The following is a 16056-nucleotide window of genomic DNA, read 5'->3' as shown; positions in this document are numbered from 1 at the left end:
AAATTATCAGAATCCTGATCGACCTAAATAATAAATGAGTCCTAACAAAGAATACTTAAGCAAAAAAGCATACATATTGGATCCTTGTTACTCTCCTTCTTAAATTAAGAACCAGCTTCCTGAATTGTTTCAAGCTCGTCGTCACAATCCTCAAGTTTTATCTTATAATTCTTCCTATATAAGGAAGATTTTGTAAAAATTACCTCTCTGGAATTACAATTTAGGCCACAAAAGTTGGCACGTTCAACCTGGAATATATAATATACATATATCTTATTTAAATAACAAGCGCGTATGTGCGTATAGTAGTGATGTGCGGGTTGATGTGATGTAATGACTAATTATGCCTTAAATTTGAAGAAATAAAAATATTGGATCTTATAGTGGGAAATGCTACATTTTCGAATGCTTAGGTCAACTATCAATTTTCTCTTGTCTGATGTCGCGGCGTCAAAGAATTTCCCTTGCCATTCATCAGTATCGTCACACTGGGACATATAAAAATAAATGTCCAATCGTCATTCTATGTATTTTATCTCTATGGGGTTTTCTGAATTCTGTGATTTTAATTTATCATTGAGAAAGAAATAGTTAATAGTATAGTTTCTCTATATAGTTTTCCTAAAATAAACACAAACAATTATCAGAGTCTAACTATTCAAGAAGTTTCGATTTTTGAACCTCTAGAATCCGAACCAATAACGTCAAACCGAGACCTGAATATATTGCTTATCGGTCTCGGTTCTTGTGCATTTTCCCCCCATATAGAATATATAAAGAAAATACAATATACATATATTATCAAAATAAATTAGCCTTAATCAATAAATAAATTTTCTGAGTTTTTTTTTCTTTTGAAATGCAGCTTTTTCCAATGATTTTTTTACGTTGGCAGGGTGATACAGTTTTATCTGAGTTCCAAATAGCCAAGGGGTTCTTATGGATCTGGAAAAGTGGTTTTAGGCACCAGAAGGTGTGAATAAAAAAGGGAAGGGGTGGGGGAGGGAGATTATGGATCCAGGTCCGCTCCTAAGCGTGTTGGGGCCTATAATATCATAGCTATAATATTTCTCAAGTCAGGGGTTCCCAAAATTTTCTATCCCAAGGCCCGCCTACACTAATACATTGTTATACGAAACATGTGTACTATGTATGTGTAGGCTGAAAGCAATCCTCAATTCACCATCTTCCTGCGCCCCCCCCCATCTAGTCTCCCTTCACTAACCCAATTAGAAAACCATTGTCGTAAGAAACTTTAGCGTTCGGGTCCCTTGCTGGATCTTGGGGCACTATATACTCTCCATATAAGGTAGCTGCGATCCTATTTTATCTAATATTATTTCCTGGGCCAGAATTTTCTATCGAAGCCCCTTGTTTTAAGATCCTTTATAAAAAAAGAACAGAGACCGATAAAGCTTAACAAGACCGGGAACGATAGAACCACCGCTTAACCTGAACTGAACTGAGCACAATCTTGGACTGAAGTAATCGCACAGATAAAATTATACATATTAATATTACATTACTTATGCCCTCTGGGTAACCTTCATCCCCCTCCAAAAAACAAAACAAATAATATGTCAATTTAATGTATATAAGACTACTTATATGAAAAAAACAGGATGGAACTAAAAATATATAGTATAATAGGCTTTGTTTCTCATGACTAGCATTGTACATTATAATACACAAACTTTATCTTCATTTTTATCAAAAAAAAAAAAAGTCAACTGACATTCCTAAGTGTGATAAATACTTTTAATCAAGCTTTAGATGAAATTATGGCTTCGCTGATGATATAAAGTGTCTAGAAATAAAGAAAAATTAGCTAAAAACATTTTAGCATTCAAATCGAGGTCCAGATATACATAATATGTTTAGCTTTTATTCGAATCCGACTATGTTGAATAATTTTATCCTCAGCTTAATTAGATTGTCAGATGAACTCTTCGCAGTTTGTTGAAATGTGAAAATAGTTCATGTAAATATTGGCAAAAAAAATGTTACTATATTCAATAAAATATTCAAGTAATAGTATAATATACTATTGTGAGAACATAATATTATCCCCTCTTTATATGAATTATTTTAATACATGAACCCAAACTATATCTTCCATTTTACTAATTCTCGATTGGGTTAATTTAAGTATATTTGATAAGGATTGTTTCATAATTGAGATGTCATTCGAAATAAATGCCTTTCAAACATAAATTTTATTTGATAATTTCTCGTGAACAATATTAATTAGTCATTATATGTGTCATACGTCCTCATAATCTTTTGAGAGAAAAATACAATCACAAATAATTATCCTGTGTATGTAGCTAACTAACTAATATAAACGTATTTTTTTATGTCGCTCCCTAGCTACATACATGCATGCCTAATGTAATAACTAATAAGTAATAAGTAAAAATGAAAGGAAAGAGGGAATATAATATTTATTATACAACTTATAAACAAGGACTTAACGACCTAAAAATTTCTCTCATTTTGAACTCTGGAAGGAATCATTGCTAGCCTTTCAAATAATATGCTTTTTTCATTTAACGAAATTATCAACCATTTTTATTACTAAATAACGAAAATAGGTCATTCATTGTTTGTATATTGTAGTATTTTGTGGAGAGGAAACCTACAAAAGGGGATTTTATTTGTCAGAAACTGAATCAGAAACCTTAATATCGACCAATCAACTTGAAAAAGAAGAGACAATATCGTCACAAGCCGTAATTTCAAGGGCAAAGCAGTGGAGCCAACACAAAATATAAATACTCTATCCATTGAATTGTTTCATTACAACTATCATGCAAATAAAAAGATGACATTTATTCTTTTTGGAATATTTAATTTTAAAGCTTCATTAAATTGATTAATTTTATAAGCAAAATTTCTATATAAGCCCTATATGTTACAAAATATACAGTTGGCGCCCTTGATTTTTCTTGCTCTTTCGGCGATCTTTACTAAAATGATTTTCTTTTTAGTCCCCTTTTTACACCTCATTCCCTGATAGAGTTTGAATTGAAGGAGTCGTACAACTGAATAATACTTAAGGTAACGAAATCAAAGTACTCATTTTAACGAACAAAAGTGGTGATAAGTAGTTTTTATTTTGTTCATTAGATGACTGACCGAAAAGCAGTAATTAAGAATGCGGATATGGCCGAAGAATTACAGCAGGACGCTGTGGACTGCGCGACTCAAGCTCTCGAGAAGTACAACATTGAAAAGGATATAGCAGCTTACATTAAGAAGGAGTTCGACAAGAAGTACAATCCAACGTGGCATTGTATCGTTGGTCGAAATTTTGGTAGTTACGTCACTCACGAGACGCGGCATTTCATCTACTTTTACCTTGGCCAAGTTGCTATTCTATTATTTAAATCCGGATAAAAAATTTCCAATGAATTATCATTATTAATGAAATGTCAGATTTATCCATTTATATTACTTAATGGAATTCCCTACACCGTATATGTTCACCTTTTTCTGTTCCTCATAACGCGAATCATTTTAAATAAACTATTTTTCTGTTAATTACTCTAATTTGGGAGATAATATTATGTCATTAATATTTGCCCCTTTCTCTTCAGACAAATATATATCTACGATTTCTTTTATTAATATATAATAAAAATTATTTTATGAATAAAAAATATACCCGTTCATTTCCTACATATGAAGGGATTTCGCGCCCTTATTATCTTCTTCACTAGCTGCATACAAAAGAAAAATCAAGTCCACGGCATCTATTACAATTCGTAGTACTAATCACTGTCTAACGTGGGATGATAGTGTGGAAAGAGGGTAGTGTCTATGTATACTAGTAGACAGTAGGATTACAATTAAATTTGAAAATAATTCAACGAGTGGGTGCCACACATATTTTTAATAAGGAATTATATAATATTGAATAATTATATTTTTATATTATCTTAAACCCGGAATGAATGGCAACAATACCTAAACTTAAATTTTTATATGTCACAAATCTAAACCCCGCATTTTTTATCATTTGCATGAATTCTTCTTGAGGAGGAAAGTTCTGAATGCTTTCTATCAAATATTGATATGAATCCCAATCTCCAGTGATGACCTCACCTAAAGGAGGAATTACATTAAATAGATATGAGTTATAGATATCACCCAGTATGGGTTGTTCCATAGGAGCAAATTCCAAGCACATAAATCTGCCTCCGGGCTTCAGGACTCTGTATGCTTCCTCCAACGCCTTTTAAAATAAAAAAGAGAATATTGAATCAAAATGAATATTTACTCCGTGCTATTAATATAATTGTGTTCTCCTTCAATAAGAAAGTTTATAAGATTTTTTTCACTAACTCAAAGGTATTCAGTTATTTAAGCCAGGTAAATAAATATAAGTAAAGTAAAACTGTTAAAATATACATTTGCGACAGTCAAATAGAACACTAGAAATAAGCGACATGTAACCCAATCCTTTCTTTATTTTCAAAAATCTCAAAGAACCTTAAAATAATACCTTAAGATACTAGTTTAATTTATTCCAGTTAGCTTGTGTCTAGAATAAATTCGATGAGAACTGACTCGTATGTTGGACCATTGAGCCAATCGTATCTCAAAGTGATGCATATTTTAATTCTATATGAACTGAAACTACCAAGGGGTCATTTTTGAACCTTTTATTTTTTTTTAAAGAAAATTGTTCTGCCGTCAAATGGTATAATAATCTACTTTTTCAATTAGCTTCTTAATTTTAGTCTATCACTTTAATATATTAAAATTTCATAATCTTAGCTTAAATGACGTTCGAGATGTAACTACCAATGAGGATCACATTTCACCCCTGAAGTTAATATTTTATTTATTGATATCTTTTCAACGAATCTAACTGATTATGCAGACAATCTGGACGATCTTCCTTTCATTCAGTGCTCTATTGTATGGCTCATTTCTGTCTTTTATAACTTACAAACGAAAGACCTTAATATTCATTGTATTTTTATACATTGCACTAATTTATACTGTTTGTTTCCTATTTACGATTTCTCACTTGCACCTTAGCTGTGAAACTAAAGAAAAAGTTGTAATAATTAAGTATAAAAAGTTTTTGAAATAAATATGGATGTATGAATGTGATAGAACAAATTCATAAAATGTTTTTTTACTATAGGTATAAAAAGTGACCTCTTTGGCAAGGACTCAATCAACTCAATTAATATCTGTATGTAGATAATACAGGGTCGTATTTGGGAGGTGGGCAAAGTGTAATCAATAAGCAAGGGGAAAAAAGTATCAATAAGTAAAGGACTTTTAAAACTTATTGCTGGTAAATATTTATAACTGAAAATACAGTCCTGCAAATATAGATTTAAATTAATACTAATAATAGCAATTTAAAGTAAATTACCTCATGAATACGCACAACATTTCGGATACCGAATGCAATGGTATATGCATCAAATGAGTTATCTTCAAATTGTAGGGACTGAGCATCTCCTTCAATGAATTTGATTTGTGTTTTGTTGTACCCTCCATCTGAGGCTCTAGACTGACCTACATCCAACATAGATTTATTAATATCACAGACTATAAGATGTCCATCAGGAGAGGGCTCTTTAATTTTTTCAAGTATACGAAAAGCAATGTCTCCTAAATTAGAATAAGTTACAGAGGAAATAAATGATCACATAATATTTATGGAATATATGTTTTAAACCTGTTCCTCCCGCTACATCTAATATTTTATAATCTGGCATCGGATTAAGATCATTAACAAATGTATTCTTCCATATTCGATGCGTGCCAGCACTCATAAGATCATTCATGAGGTCATATTTGGTTGAAACAGAGCTGAATATATCAATGACTGCAATAAACTTATAAAATTAAAAGAAAGATCGACATAAATTGATTAAATTTCACCTTTATTTTTTTTTATCCACCTCAGAAATCGTTTGGAAGCCAAAATGTGTCATTTCATCCCTGGAGTAAGAGTCCTGTTGGGAGAAGTTTTGCAAGCATATCCTAGGAACATAATGCCTGATTGGAATGAGACTCCGGTTTGCTGCAAACATTATATTTTACTTACTAATTATGTAATTAAATGAGCGATGGAGTTCTAGAGCTACTAGCTAGAGTACAATCTATAAAATGAAAATAGCTAAAAGCTGGAGATTGGAGCGTGAGCCAGAGGGCGCCACTTTCTACATCAACATCAGAATCATAATAATATTAGTAACATTTAATATTAATTATTATAAAAATTAAAATAATATTATTTATTTATTAATAAATAAATAATATTAATGATGGAAAGAGAGGAGGGAAACTCTTCGGGTATTCCAACTGGACCTCCGCGACTCTCCAAGATCAAGGAAGTTGTTCAGCGACAAAGAAAAGACTCTGAGGTAATATTTCATTTGTGTGGTATATTAATGTAACCTGTAAGAAATTCCTTTTGTTCGCAGGATGAAGGGAGTCCAGACATTGATTTTGAGTATAATGATGATGATAGCTTACCTAATGAAATATCGGAACTCTACTCATATACAGAATATCCTGAATACAATCTTAATCAACAAAGTTTTAATGAGTTACTGCTCTATTTTCGATTCAAAGATAAAAGCTGGGGGTAAATGAATGAGTAATTACTAATTACAAACCACCTTATTCATTGATTAGACTTTTGAGTACAAAGATATATATAAAATTACTCTTTCTCCATTAGACATCTTAATATGGATGAAAAACGACGCTACATTATGAATCTTGCCAACATGATTGATGTTTCTAAACCGGATGAACGTATGAAAGCTATTCGTGCTTTTCTTTATCTGTGCCAAGGATGTTGGTTGGAATGTCAGTCTGATGCAGAATGCTTTCAGTCTATTGAAGAAAATGTAGTATTGCTCTATGACTGTGGTATTTTTACCGCATTTGTTGAACTCTTGGACATGGAAATTGAGTAACTTATCATATGAAAGATATTATAAAATATCTTCAAATCATGTATTTGTTTATTCCTTTTAGAAATCAAGTGACTGCTAGTCATGCTTGTAGAAAATTGGCAGTGAATATAAATGATTCTATTGAACTAAGAGTTATTCTTAGTGTAATATATACGATGGTCCATGTTCTTAGAGTTCATCCGGATGAGTTTTTTAGAAAAGAATTTCAAGATGAGTTGAGTAAGTGGTTCATTATGTTATAAGCCTAGTTATGTATTATATATTTTTATTTATCTTTAACAGACACTCCTATTAAAGGGGAACTTTTGGCAATTCGCCTTTTCTCAATGATAACTAAATTCTGCTCAGGAACTTCACCCCATTTCCCAATGAAAAAAGTGTTACTTCTTCTTTGGAAGGTTCTGTTAACTTCTTTAGGCGGATTTGAGACTTTAAAGAAGTTAAAGGATGAAATTCGCGAGAAAAATAATCTTGAAGCTGTAATAATTATCATTTACCTTCTGTCAAATACTCACACTGAACATTTTATCCGTTAGGTTATTGAAGATACTGTTACAATATCTAAGCAAATGCGTCCTGCCTCTCCACCAGCTGCATGTACAGAATTTGGTGACCCTGGAAATAATTTTCGTAAAGCTGGGCTTAGTTCCTATAGTCAAGGTGCTCGCAGGCTAAAGGCACCTAAACAACATCATATAGATTTAGGAATGAACCCTGATGATGATGATGATGATGTGGAGTTCGATAATTCCTTGCAAGGATCAGATAATGATAAAAGGTTTAAATACTACTTTAAAAAACCAAAAAAAACAACAACAACTTTTTCTTCTGTAGATCTGTGTTCTCAAATGACATATCTGGATCCGAAGTTGTCGATGATAACATTGATCGTATTGCCAGCACAAGTCCGGAAACTTCAATAATTAATCCAGGTAAATACATTTTGGTAGTTATTTAAAAATTGGATACATTTTCTCTTATATTTAAATAAATAGGGATTAGAGCGCTACCCTGGACACCTAAGGTTAGAATGGGAGATTTAGACCAATTTTTGGATTATTCTAGACTAAAATTTGTTGGATATTCCTTAAGGGAAGATAGAACGACTCTTGCTGGGCTTCCAGATCCTATTCATGAAGCTGTTAAGGTCCTAAAGAAACATATGTACATTTCTCTTTCAGAAAAACAGATTGAGGTTGTTTAGTTTCATCAAATTAGTTAAAGAGGATATTATATATAATTTTTTTTAAATCATTAGAGTGAAAATAATATATTGAATAGACCAATTTTAAATAAGGATGTTGTACCAGAATTGACGGCCACTGAGATTCTTTACAAAGCAATGCTTCCTTCACTTCCCCAGAATATGATATCTTTGCTCAAAATTCTTTTAGCGGCAGCTCCTACTTCTAAGGCCAAAACGGATTCAATTAACATTATGACTGATGTAATTCCTGATGAGATACCGTAAGTCCTCAAATATTTATTGTCTATATGATTTTGATCCCTATTGCAAATATTTCTCACGAACTACTTGAAAGGAATTACTTTATCATAGCTGTTATTGACAATTTTAATTGGAAAACGTATGTGGTATTTTTAAAGGAATTTATATATCTATCTACTTGCATTTGCATTCATTGTCATGTTTGATATGTCATTTTTTTTTTTTTTTTTTTTAAATCATGCTCAAAATTATCATCGATTATTTAACTGATTTTTTTTTTCCAAGTTATAACTCCATTTAAGCTCCTGAATAGCCTCCATAAATTGGGATATGTCTTACAGGATTATAGTTAAAACACGCAGTTCCAACTTACTGTATTTGTATGTTAAACATAGGAGAAAATTATATGGCCAACTTATAACGCTCAAGGAGATACAAAATCTTGTGAAAATCGTTTAAAGACCATTTTCTCCTCTTTATAATAGTGAAATACCATTTTTTAATGTTTTTAACTTAGAATGCAAACTGTTCTGTAATCCCACAGGAGACCCAAATGCACGAAACAACTCTAATATACTTTTCCGACCACTTCCTAGACGGAGTCAATATATAATTTAATAAGATTTTTACTTAATAAATTTTTATCTATTTCTAAAAAAGTTAATGGGTAAATATTCAAAAATTTCTGAGTGACATCTAGTGTAGTGACGGCCCTTATTTAGGACCAAGGACCGTCCAGTTCAGTCCCACTTGTCGGTCCTTAAGGGTGTTTTTCCTCTTTTTAATTATTCTGTTATATAATAAAATAAATTATGTAACTAAGTAACAATACAATGTTCATACTATATTGTATTATTATGAAAAATATAATATTTTTAGCAAGATATGTGTAATAATCTTAATACATATTTCATATATCTTATATGCCTTAATAAACCATCGATTTATGAGAAAATTCCAAGGACCGACAGTTAAGGATCGGTCCCAAGGACTGGACTGGACCGACACAACACTAGTGACACCCCATTTTTTCCAACTCTAATAACCCCTTGGTCAGCGAACCTGCTTAGACCTAAAGCCTTAAAAACAATGGAAAAATCATCACCCCTTTGAAATCCAACAAGGCTTCATATCAATCACGAACTAGCACCTAAACGGATATTTATTTGGTACCTCATTCCCGATTTCATAATTACATCGTGTTTAACTGAACATGGTTAAAAGCCCATGTCGGAATCTATCCAATGACTTGAATGCCTTGCCCCACAAGAAAATCAAACATAATAAGTCAACAAGTTGTACTCAGTGTATGAGAGGGGCAGAACCCTTAAAAAGGATGCATTTATAGATGTAGAAATTACACATATCTTATCATTTTTTGAAGTTTTTCTTTCTGAAACTTGGACATTTCCAGGATTTATTCTCTCTCATATCCATGTCTGAATCCTCGGCGTACTTTTGATAGGTTAAAGTGGCCGAAGATCTTTTCTTTGGGTACAGACGGACCTCTCCCCATCCTTGGAAGATTGGAAGAACTAAAAGCTTGTATGATCTGCTCCAACTTAAAAGCTAATAAGTGTCCTTTATTTGCTTTGTTGACTTCACTCAAGTCCTCCCATAATTTCATTGAATTTCCATACACTCCCGAAATTACCCCCCAAAAAAACAAACAAACAAACAAAAAAAAAAACACATTTATATTTTTAAAACTCTCGAACTGAGAGAGTATTTTGCATAAAGCAAATACTAAGCTGGACAACATATATTCGAGTTTAAAAAAATAGCCATGAAACGGCTAATCATGTTCAATAGCCTGACGACAAGGTGGGGAGAACCATCTTTCTATTGAATAGGAAGTAGTGGAGAAACTTACCAAAGAAGTAGGTGGTATCGAACTTCCCGTATACACTTAAGGAGAAGGATGTGCGCCCTCATAGAATTCCCTTGTTCAGAGTTAACTCTTCACCATTTATCCTCCTATTTTTTCTTCCCTAAGCGATTTAGTATGTTTTGATACCGCCAACGAACATATGTCGGTTTTGTGTTTCATAATAAAGCTAAAACACTCGTAATAATAAGACTCAGGCGGTAAAGGTCATGGCCTCCACTTTTTTAGAATTTACAATTATCATACGATAGCAAAAAAAAAAAAAAAATAATAATAATGATAATACTGTTAATGATCGTCCAATTTCCAAAACGGTATGCAAAGGCCTGAAACTATCAAGTACAAAAATGCATTATCAAATTATGATTACTACAAAATTCGAACGACCACACTCCACGAATGTAGATAACGGAAAAAGTAAAGCTTGGATAAGTAAGAATATGAGCTGAAATTACTGGATCTTGTGTATCAACCAGTCTTTAAGAATTTTCTCTAGTTAGGGATTAGAGGGGTAATAAATAACATAGAATATAATTGTATTTCTAAGAAGATGAAATTAAATATAATTATACTTTGTAAAATCGGTATTCTTTTAAATAGATTTGAGAGGTTTTTCTTTATTTAATTTTGTATTGAGGATAATTCGTCTTATTCTTATTTACATACAAATTAATTAATACATACTTCCTTATTGATCAGAATCACTTCAATTCAATCCATGAAGCTGGGCATTGATGTTCATCGTCATAAAGAAATAATTGTTAAGGCAGTTAGTGCAATTCTACTACTTTTATTAAAACATTTTAAGGTAATTAAAAAAAAAATTATAATGATATTTATGTTATATATTTTAATGATATTCTATGTATATCCTTAGGTCAACCATATTTATCAATTTGAATTTATGTCACAGCATCTAGTTTTTGCTAATTGTATACCTTTAGTCTTGAAATTTTTTAATCAGAAAATGTCTTCATATATTTCATCAAAAAATAAGTAAGGAATTCAGTTAACCACTAATAATTATTCATTGCCTAATTCAATAATGTATGTTTTCATTCAAAGTATTGCGTTGCTAGACTTCCCGTCTTGTGTTATAGGAGAACAACCAGTTCTGACTGCCGAAACTGTTGAAGTAGGAGATACATCTGTATATTGTTGGAGAATAATGTTTTCTTGTATCAATTTACTTCGTGTTTTGAATAAGTTAACCAAGTGGAAACAATCACGTATTATGGTAGACCACAATATTGATTTTAATTAAATTACATCTTAAATCATCGTATCTATATTTTCAGATGCTTGTTGTTTTCAAATCGACGCCTATATTACAAAAAACTCTCAAAGTAAGACATGCCATGTTTCAGTTGTATGCTTTGAAACTCTTGAAAATGCAAACCAAATATCTTGGTCGGCAATGGAGGAAGTCACACATGAAGATTCTTACATCCATATATACTCAAGTTCGTCATCGTCTTAACGATGATTGGGCATATGGAAATGGTATTAATGATTTTTCATTTCTTTATTTTCAGCACTTACAACAATTAGAATCTTTATTTCAGATGTCGATTCTCATCCTTTGGATTTTCAAGCAGAAGAAAGTGAATTAAGGACTGCTGTCGATCGATTTCACTGTCGTCGTTATGAATGCCTCAATTCTTCTCATGACGGGGATTTTAAGAATATGACAAAGGATTTTTTCGCAGATGTAAAGATTTTATGATTAAAAGAATAAGTACTTGTTAGAAGTGCTAATATACCTACAAATATTTTCTTTTCCAGGATTTCCATTTTGAATCTGTTGACAACTGCATTTCATCAGTTCTAAGTCAAGAAATAGAATTGATGCCAGAATTCAAACAGAACTATGAAAAATGGTTAAATCGAGAAGTATTTAAAACAGAAATAAAGTGGGAATTACTTCTTGAAGAGAATAAAAAGGAACTATAGAATTACTTATTTTATATTTATGAATGAAAAGAAAGTTATTTTATTCATAAAATTAAAAATAATAAATTTGGGAATTAGTTTTATTTCTAACCACAATGTTAATGATTATTATAATTATTTTACACTTACACATTATATTAGTCAGTTACATAATGTTATGCAACTCCTTGGAAAATCGATTTTTTCATAATCTAAAATTATAACTTCCAAATTACCTAATTGATTTTAATTGACTTATAGATTACTTTATAGCTACAAAATACATACAACAAATTATCGGAATGGAATTTGTTTTTCTATTACAATTTACGATGAAATATTTCCTCTCTCTGTGTATTCTACTACAACAACAAAAATAAAAAATGTATGGGCAGTTACTGAATTTAAATAACACATGATATTAATAAAAAGAACTGCGAATTTTGAATATTTGCACATTATATGTTACTGGAGAATCTGGTACTAACTTCATGGACTATTATTTCTTTAATCCCCGTCACTAATTCTATATGAAATTTTACATAAGAATATCTACTTGCGCTTTGAAACATTAAGCAAATTATTTTCCAGGAATTGTTATATAATGTTACACGTATGTACTGAAAATAACATGAGATTTGAATTTGTCTCTGTGAGTTATACATATTTATATTTTTATGTCATTGGGAACGCCTATTTTCATATTAGAAATACCAGCTTTTACTGCTTCTATTTTTACCCAAATGTTTCTGAGTTTGATATTTTTATAATATTATATTACTCGACTAATCAAAAAGACAATTTCAACGAATTTTGATTCATTTCTTCCATTAAACAATTAACAAACGGTGGAAATGCTAATTCAAATTAATAATATCATTTTTAATATTTAACGAACATCGGTTTAAACTTAAAAAACGCTGAGTTTGCATTTATTATGGGATGATAAAAATCTGTTAAATATATTTAAAAGACTTTTATCATTTTATTTTAGTTACAAGTTCATTACTATTTGATATGAGGCAGAGAGAAGGGAAATCTTCAATATATCATTTTATATTACTAGAAAATAGTATAAACTACTAATCTTATTAATAAAGCAAAGTATGTATGTTTGTGTATGTATATAAAGTTATTTTTGATTGTTTCTTAGGATTATAATTGAGCGTGTGCGTCATAGTAAAAAGAAGAAATACATTTAAGGGTGTCTGCAAGGGGTTAGCTGGAGGAGCTGTAGCCCCCCCACCCAAAAAAATAATGGATTTTTTTTACTAGAAAATTTAATATATGAAATTTAAATTAATTTATCGATTTTTTTTCCCAAAAAATTTAATTTTTTGGATTTCTTTTTAAAAAAATTCCAAAACCAATCCCTCCTTCCGCCCTAAAAAAAATATATATATAATCCTGCGGATTTCCCTGGTATATTAAAAAAATGTATGTATAAAATGTGTAAAAATGAATGAAGTATATCGCTGGCATTTTTGCCTACTCATATTCTTACAAGTCATATATATTAATAAAGCAAAATTTGTTTGTCTATCTGTCTGTATGTATGAAAAAAAGTCTCCGGGCCTCTGAATATTATACTTCCTGATGTACATCATAAACAATTAGTCGTATTAATGAAATATTGCAGGTGTATGCATAAAGCATCTAACATGCATCGTATATAGTGATTCCTAATGTATATCATATGCATATATTTGAAGGAAGAAATAACAATACAGTCTTATGAATAAAACATTACAGGCCTTGTTCATGTAGCATTGAATATATAGCATTGTTTCTGTTTGTTTTTCCTATTGGTCTCTTATGTATAACGTATTTAATATGCTTTTTCAGGATATGCTTGGATCACTTGTTTGTAGGTTTTTGTTTGTGAGCGCTCTAGATTATTCAGTACTCATCAGCTATACGCTCGTATTATTTTTTATCTTAAAGATGCATACCAACATGCAGCGATAATATTTTTTAGAATTTTACAGTCTTTATTTTTTTGTTTTATATAAAGTTATTTGTAAAAAATCGTTTTTCGAGAAATGCTATTTTAAGGCCGCCAGGAGCTTGAAGGTCAAAAAATTGTTACCAGAACTAATTATTGAGCCTTAAGAAGCTAAATAGGTTCTGCAGCCCATTTAAACATTTCAAGTGGCTTATGACCCACCTATTTGACAAGCAGTTCACTTGTATAACCCGTTGGTAGGGTGTATTATATAATATTAATAGGGGTCCTTCATGCTCAAGGAAGCCGTAAAGGTGCGTAATAATACACTTTTTAGACAAGAGATTCACTTGCACAGCCCTTAAGGTGTATTTTAGGATATTTGAAGGGGTTCTTGATACTCAGGATAGTGGTGGCGATGGATTTTGATACCCCTTGTGGACAAGCAGTTAAATACCATAACCTGTGGGCCGGGTTGCATTATAATATATTCGAAGGGGTTCTTGATCCACCTGCAAAACCTGTTGGCGAAGTTATATTTTGCAAAATAAAATGGACTTCTCTTGTGACAATTTCTTATCATACTATAGTTTGATTGTCTGAACACAATATAAATTTCAATAAAAATGTACTGGACTATTTTAATATAATGGGCTGCATTGCCAAATGTTTTAGTGGGCCGCAGAACCTATTAAGTTATTTTTTTTGAAAAATTGCTATACAAAACAAAACTATTGAATAAAAATTTACTTCAATTTTAGACCAAATATCTTAAATAAAAAGTCCAAATCTAATTTTTCAGGGAAAAAGTGCTTAAAAAAGCTAATCTGGCAACCTTGTTAAGAGTTTTAGAAAATACGAGATGCCATCAAATATTTCTTTTAATGTTTGTAAGTAATATGAGCGTTCTACGTGTTTTTATGATACTCCTTGCTAAATATTACTACTTTAAGTGAGAATGAATAGTGAGCCACACTTGGACATCCCTTCAATAGATTAGCAAATTGCTTGCAATGAAATTGTATCTTAATCAAATCCTTAATCATCAAATTGCTTGCAATGAATTGTTTAATTATCAAATTACTAACAATAATTTTACCTGACAATGTAAATGAAGTCAAAATGACAATTGACTACTCTATTGGAAATTTTATGGATTATCTGGGAATTTTGTACATTGTCCAGGCATTATGCACATTGCCTGCTCTAACGGGCATTTTCGATTTTTTCACATTGCCCGTAACATATATATATTTATATAGGTGCTCACACTGTTGAACCTATGAGGGTAAAATTTTTCATGGGACCTCTTTCGAACTTGGCCAGGCTAAGACGGGATGCCAACTTTTTTTTCTTTTTTTTGAGGGGGTTTGGGGGGATTTCATAGAAGGAACTCTTATTCTATACTCTACTTTTTTCTTAGAGCTCAAAGAGACTAAGTAGGAGGTTGAATTGCAAATCAATAAGTGACTGGCGTCTCAAAATACAACAATACGAATAAGGACATTTTCTAAATTTACTCAAAATCAAAAAAGTTATGGCCAAAAAGAACTTAGTTAAAATCGTAGTTTCGTGTTTTCAGTTGCTAATATTGGATTCATAGATAATATAAAGTTTCTGAATTTATCTGGAAATTCGTTTGCATATAAATATGACCCAAAATATTTCTTTAACTGAAATATCTGTCATTTTCTAAATAATTTTTCAATATTTTTTCTCTCTCTTTTTCTCATTTTTTCATCTAACGTCCATTTTCAATTTTTAAGAAGAAATGCAACAAAACGATGCATTTTGGACATAATATTTTATAATCTAACAACCTATAATTTATTTTCAGTTTCTATAACATTTTATTACATAATTTTTGCAATATTTATAAAAATGAACC

At 31.0% G+C, this 16056-nt stretch overlaps 2 protein-coding genes and 1 long non-coding RNA gene across 4 annotated transcripts; 1 reads left to right on the top strand and 2 right to left on the bottom strand.

The window, feature by feature from the left end:
• Positions 1 to 3915: 3915 nt before the first annotated feature.
• Positions 3916 to 6144, bottom strand: Coq5 (ubiquinone biosynthesis protein COQ3, mitochondrial). Its single transcript, XM_040722717.2, has 4 exons — positions 5917 to 6144; positions 5705 to 5859; positions 5396 to 5637; positions 3916 to 4237 (listed from the first exon to the last, which is right to left on the bottom strand). Exons 1-4 carry the CDS (start codon positions 6060 to 6062, stop codon positions 3932 to 3934), a joined length of 849 nt encoding a protein of 282 aa, XP_040578651.1. The 5' UTR covers positions 6063 to 6144; the 3' UTR covers positions 3916 to 3931.
• A 32-nt stretch (positions 6145 to 6176) lies between these two features.
• Positions 6177 to 12346, top strand: Strip (striatin interacting protein). The gene is made up of 15 exons (XM_071892505.1): positions 6177 to 6395; positions 6456 to 6619; positions 6716 to 6952; positions 7018 to 7175; positions 7239 to 7435; positions 7493 to 7734; positions 7791 to 7888; positions 7952 to 8151; positions 8215 to 8423; positions 10991 to 11099; positions 11169 to 11287; positions 11357 to 11528; positions 11590 to 11794; positions 11857 to 12002; positions 12077 to 12346. Exons 1-15 carry the CDS (start codon positions 6294 to 6296, stop codon positions 12242 to 12244), a joined length of 2526 nt encoding a protein of 841 aa, XP_071748606.1. The 5' UTR covers positions 6177 to 6293; the 3' UTR covers positions 12245 to 12346.
• On the bottom strand, positions 11066 to 12514 carry LOC121127377 (uncharacterized). Of its 2 annotated transcripts, none has more exons than XR_005867816.2 (4): positions 12374 to 12514; positions 12055 to 12159; positions 11834 to 11952; positions 11066 to 11766 (listed from the first exon to the last, which is right to left on the bottom strand). It is a non-coding gene; the product is annotated as an uncharacterized lncRNA (long non-coding RNA). The 2 variants fall into 2 exon arrangements; XR_005867815.2 differs by having other exon boundaries at positions 12059 to 12159.
• Positions 12515 to 16056: the final 3542 nt, after the last annotated feature.

Source organism: Lepeophtheirus salmonis, chromosome 13 (assembly GCF_016086655.4).
Source record: "Lepeophtheirus salmonis chromosome 13, UVic_Lsal_1.4, whole genome shotgun sequence".
In the NCBI taxonomy this organism is placed as follows: domain Eukaryota; kingdom Metazoa; phylum Arthropoda; class Copepoda; order Siphonostomatoida; family Caligidae; genus Lepeophtheirus; species Lepeophtheirus salmonis.
This window is presented reverse-complemented; position numbering and strand designations above follow the sequence as displayed.

What these genes read in the sequence shown, in the direction of transcription:
- Coq5 (XM_040722717.2), bottom strand. Translation starts at nt 6,062, where the DNA reads ATGTTTGCAGCAAACCGGAGTCTCATTCCAATCAGGCATTATGTTCCT. An exon ending in TCTGAGGTGGATAAAAAAAA is followed by an intron (nt 5,860 to 5,916) that starts ATAAAGGTGAAA and finishes TTATAAGTTTAT; the next exon opens with TGCAGTCATTGATATATTCA. An exon ending in AGATGTAGCGGGAGGAACAG is followed by an intron (nt 5,638 to 5,704) that starts GTTTAAAACATA and finishes ATTCTAATTTAG; the next exon opens with GAGACATTGCTTTTCGTATA.
- Strip (XM_071892505.1), top strand. Translation starts at nt 6,294, where the DNA reads ATGATGGAAAGAGAGGAGGGAAACTCTTCGGGTATTCCAACTGGACCT. An exon ending in TTCAAAGATAAAAGCTGGGG is followed by an intron (nt 6,620 to 6,715) that starts GTAAATGAATGA and finishes TTTCTCCATTAG; the next exon opens with ACATCTTAATATGGATGAAA. An exon ending in TTTCAGAAAAACAGATTGAG is followed by an intron (nt 8,152 to 8,214) that starts GTTGTTTAGTTT and finishes TTAAATCATTAG; the next exon opens with AGTGAAAATAATATATTGAA.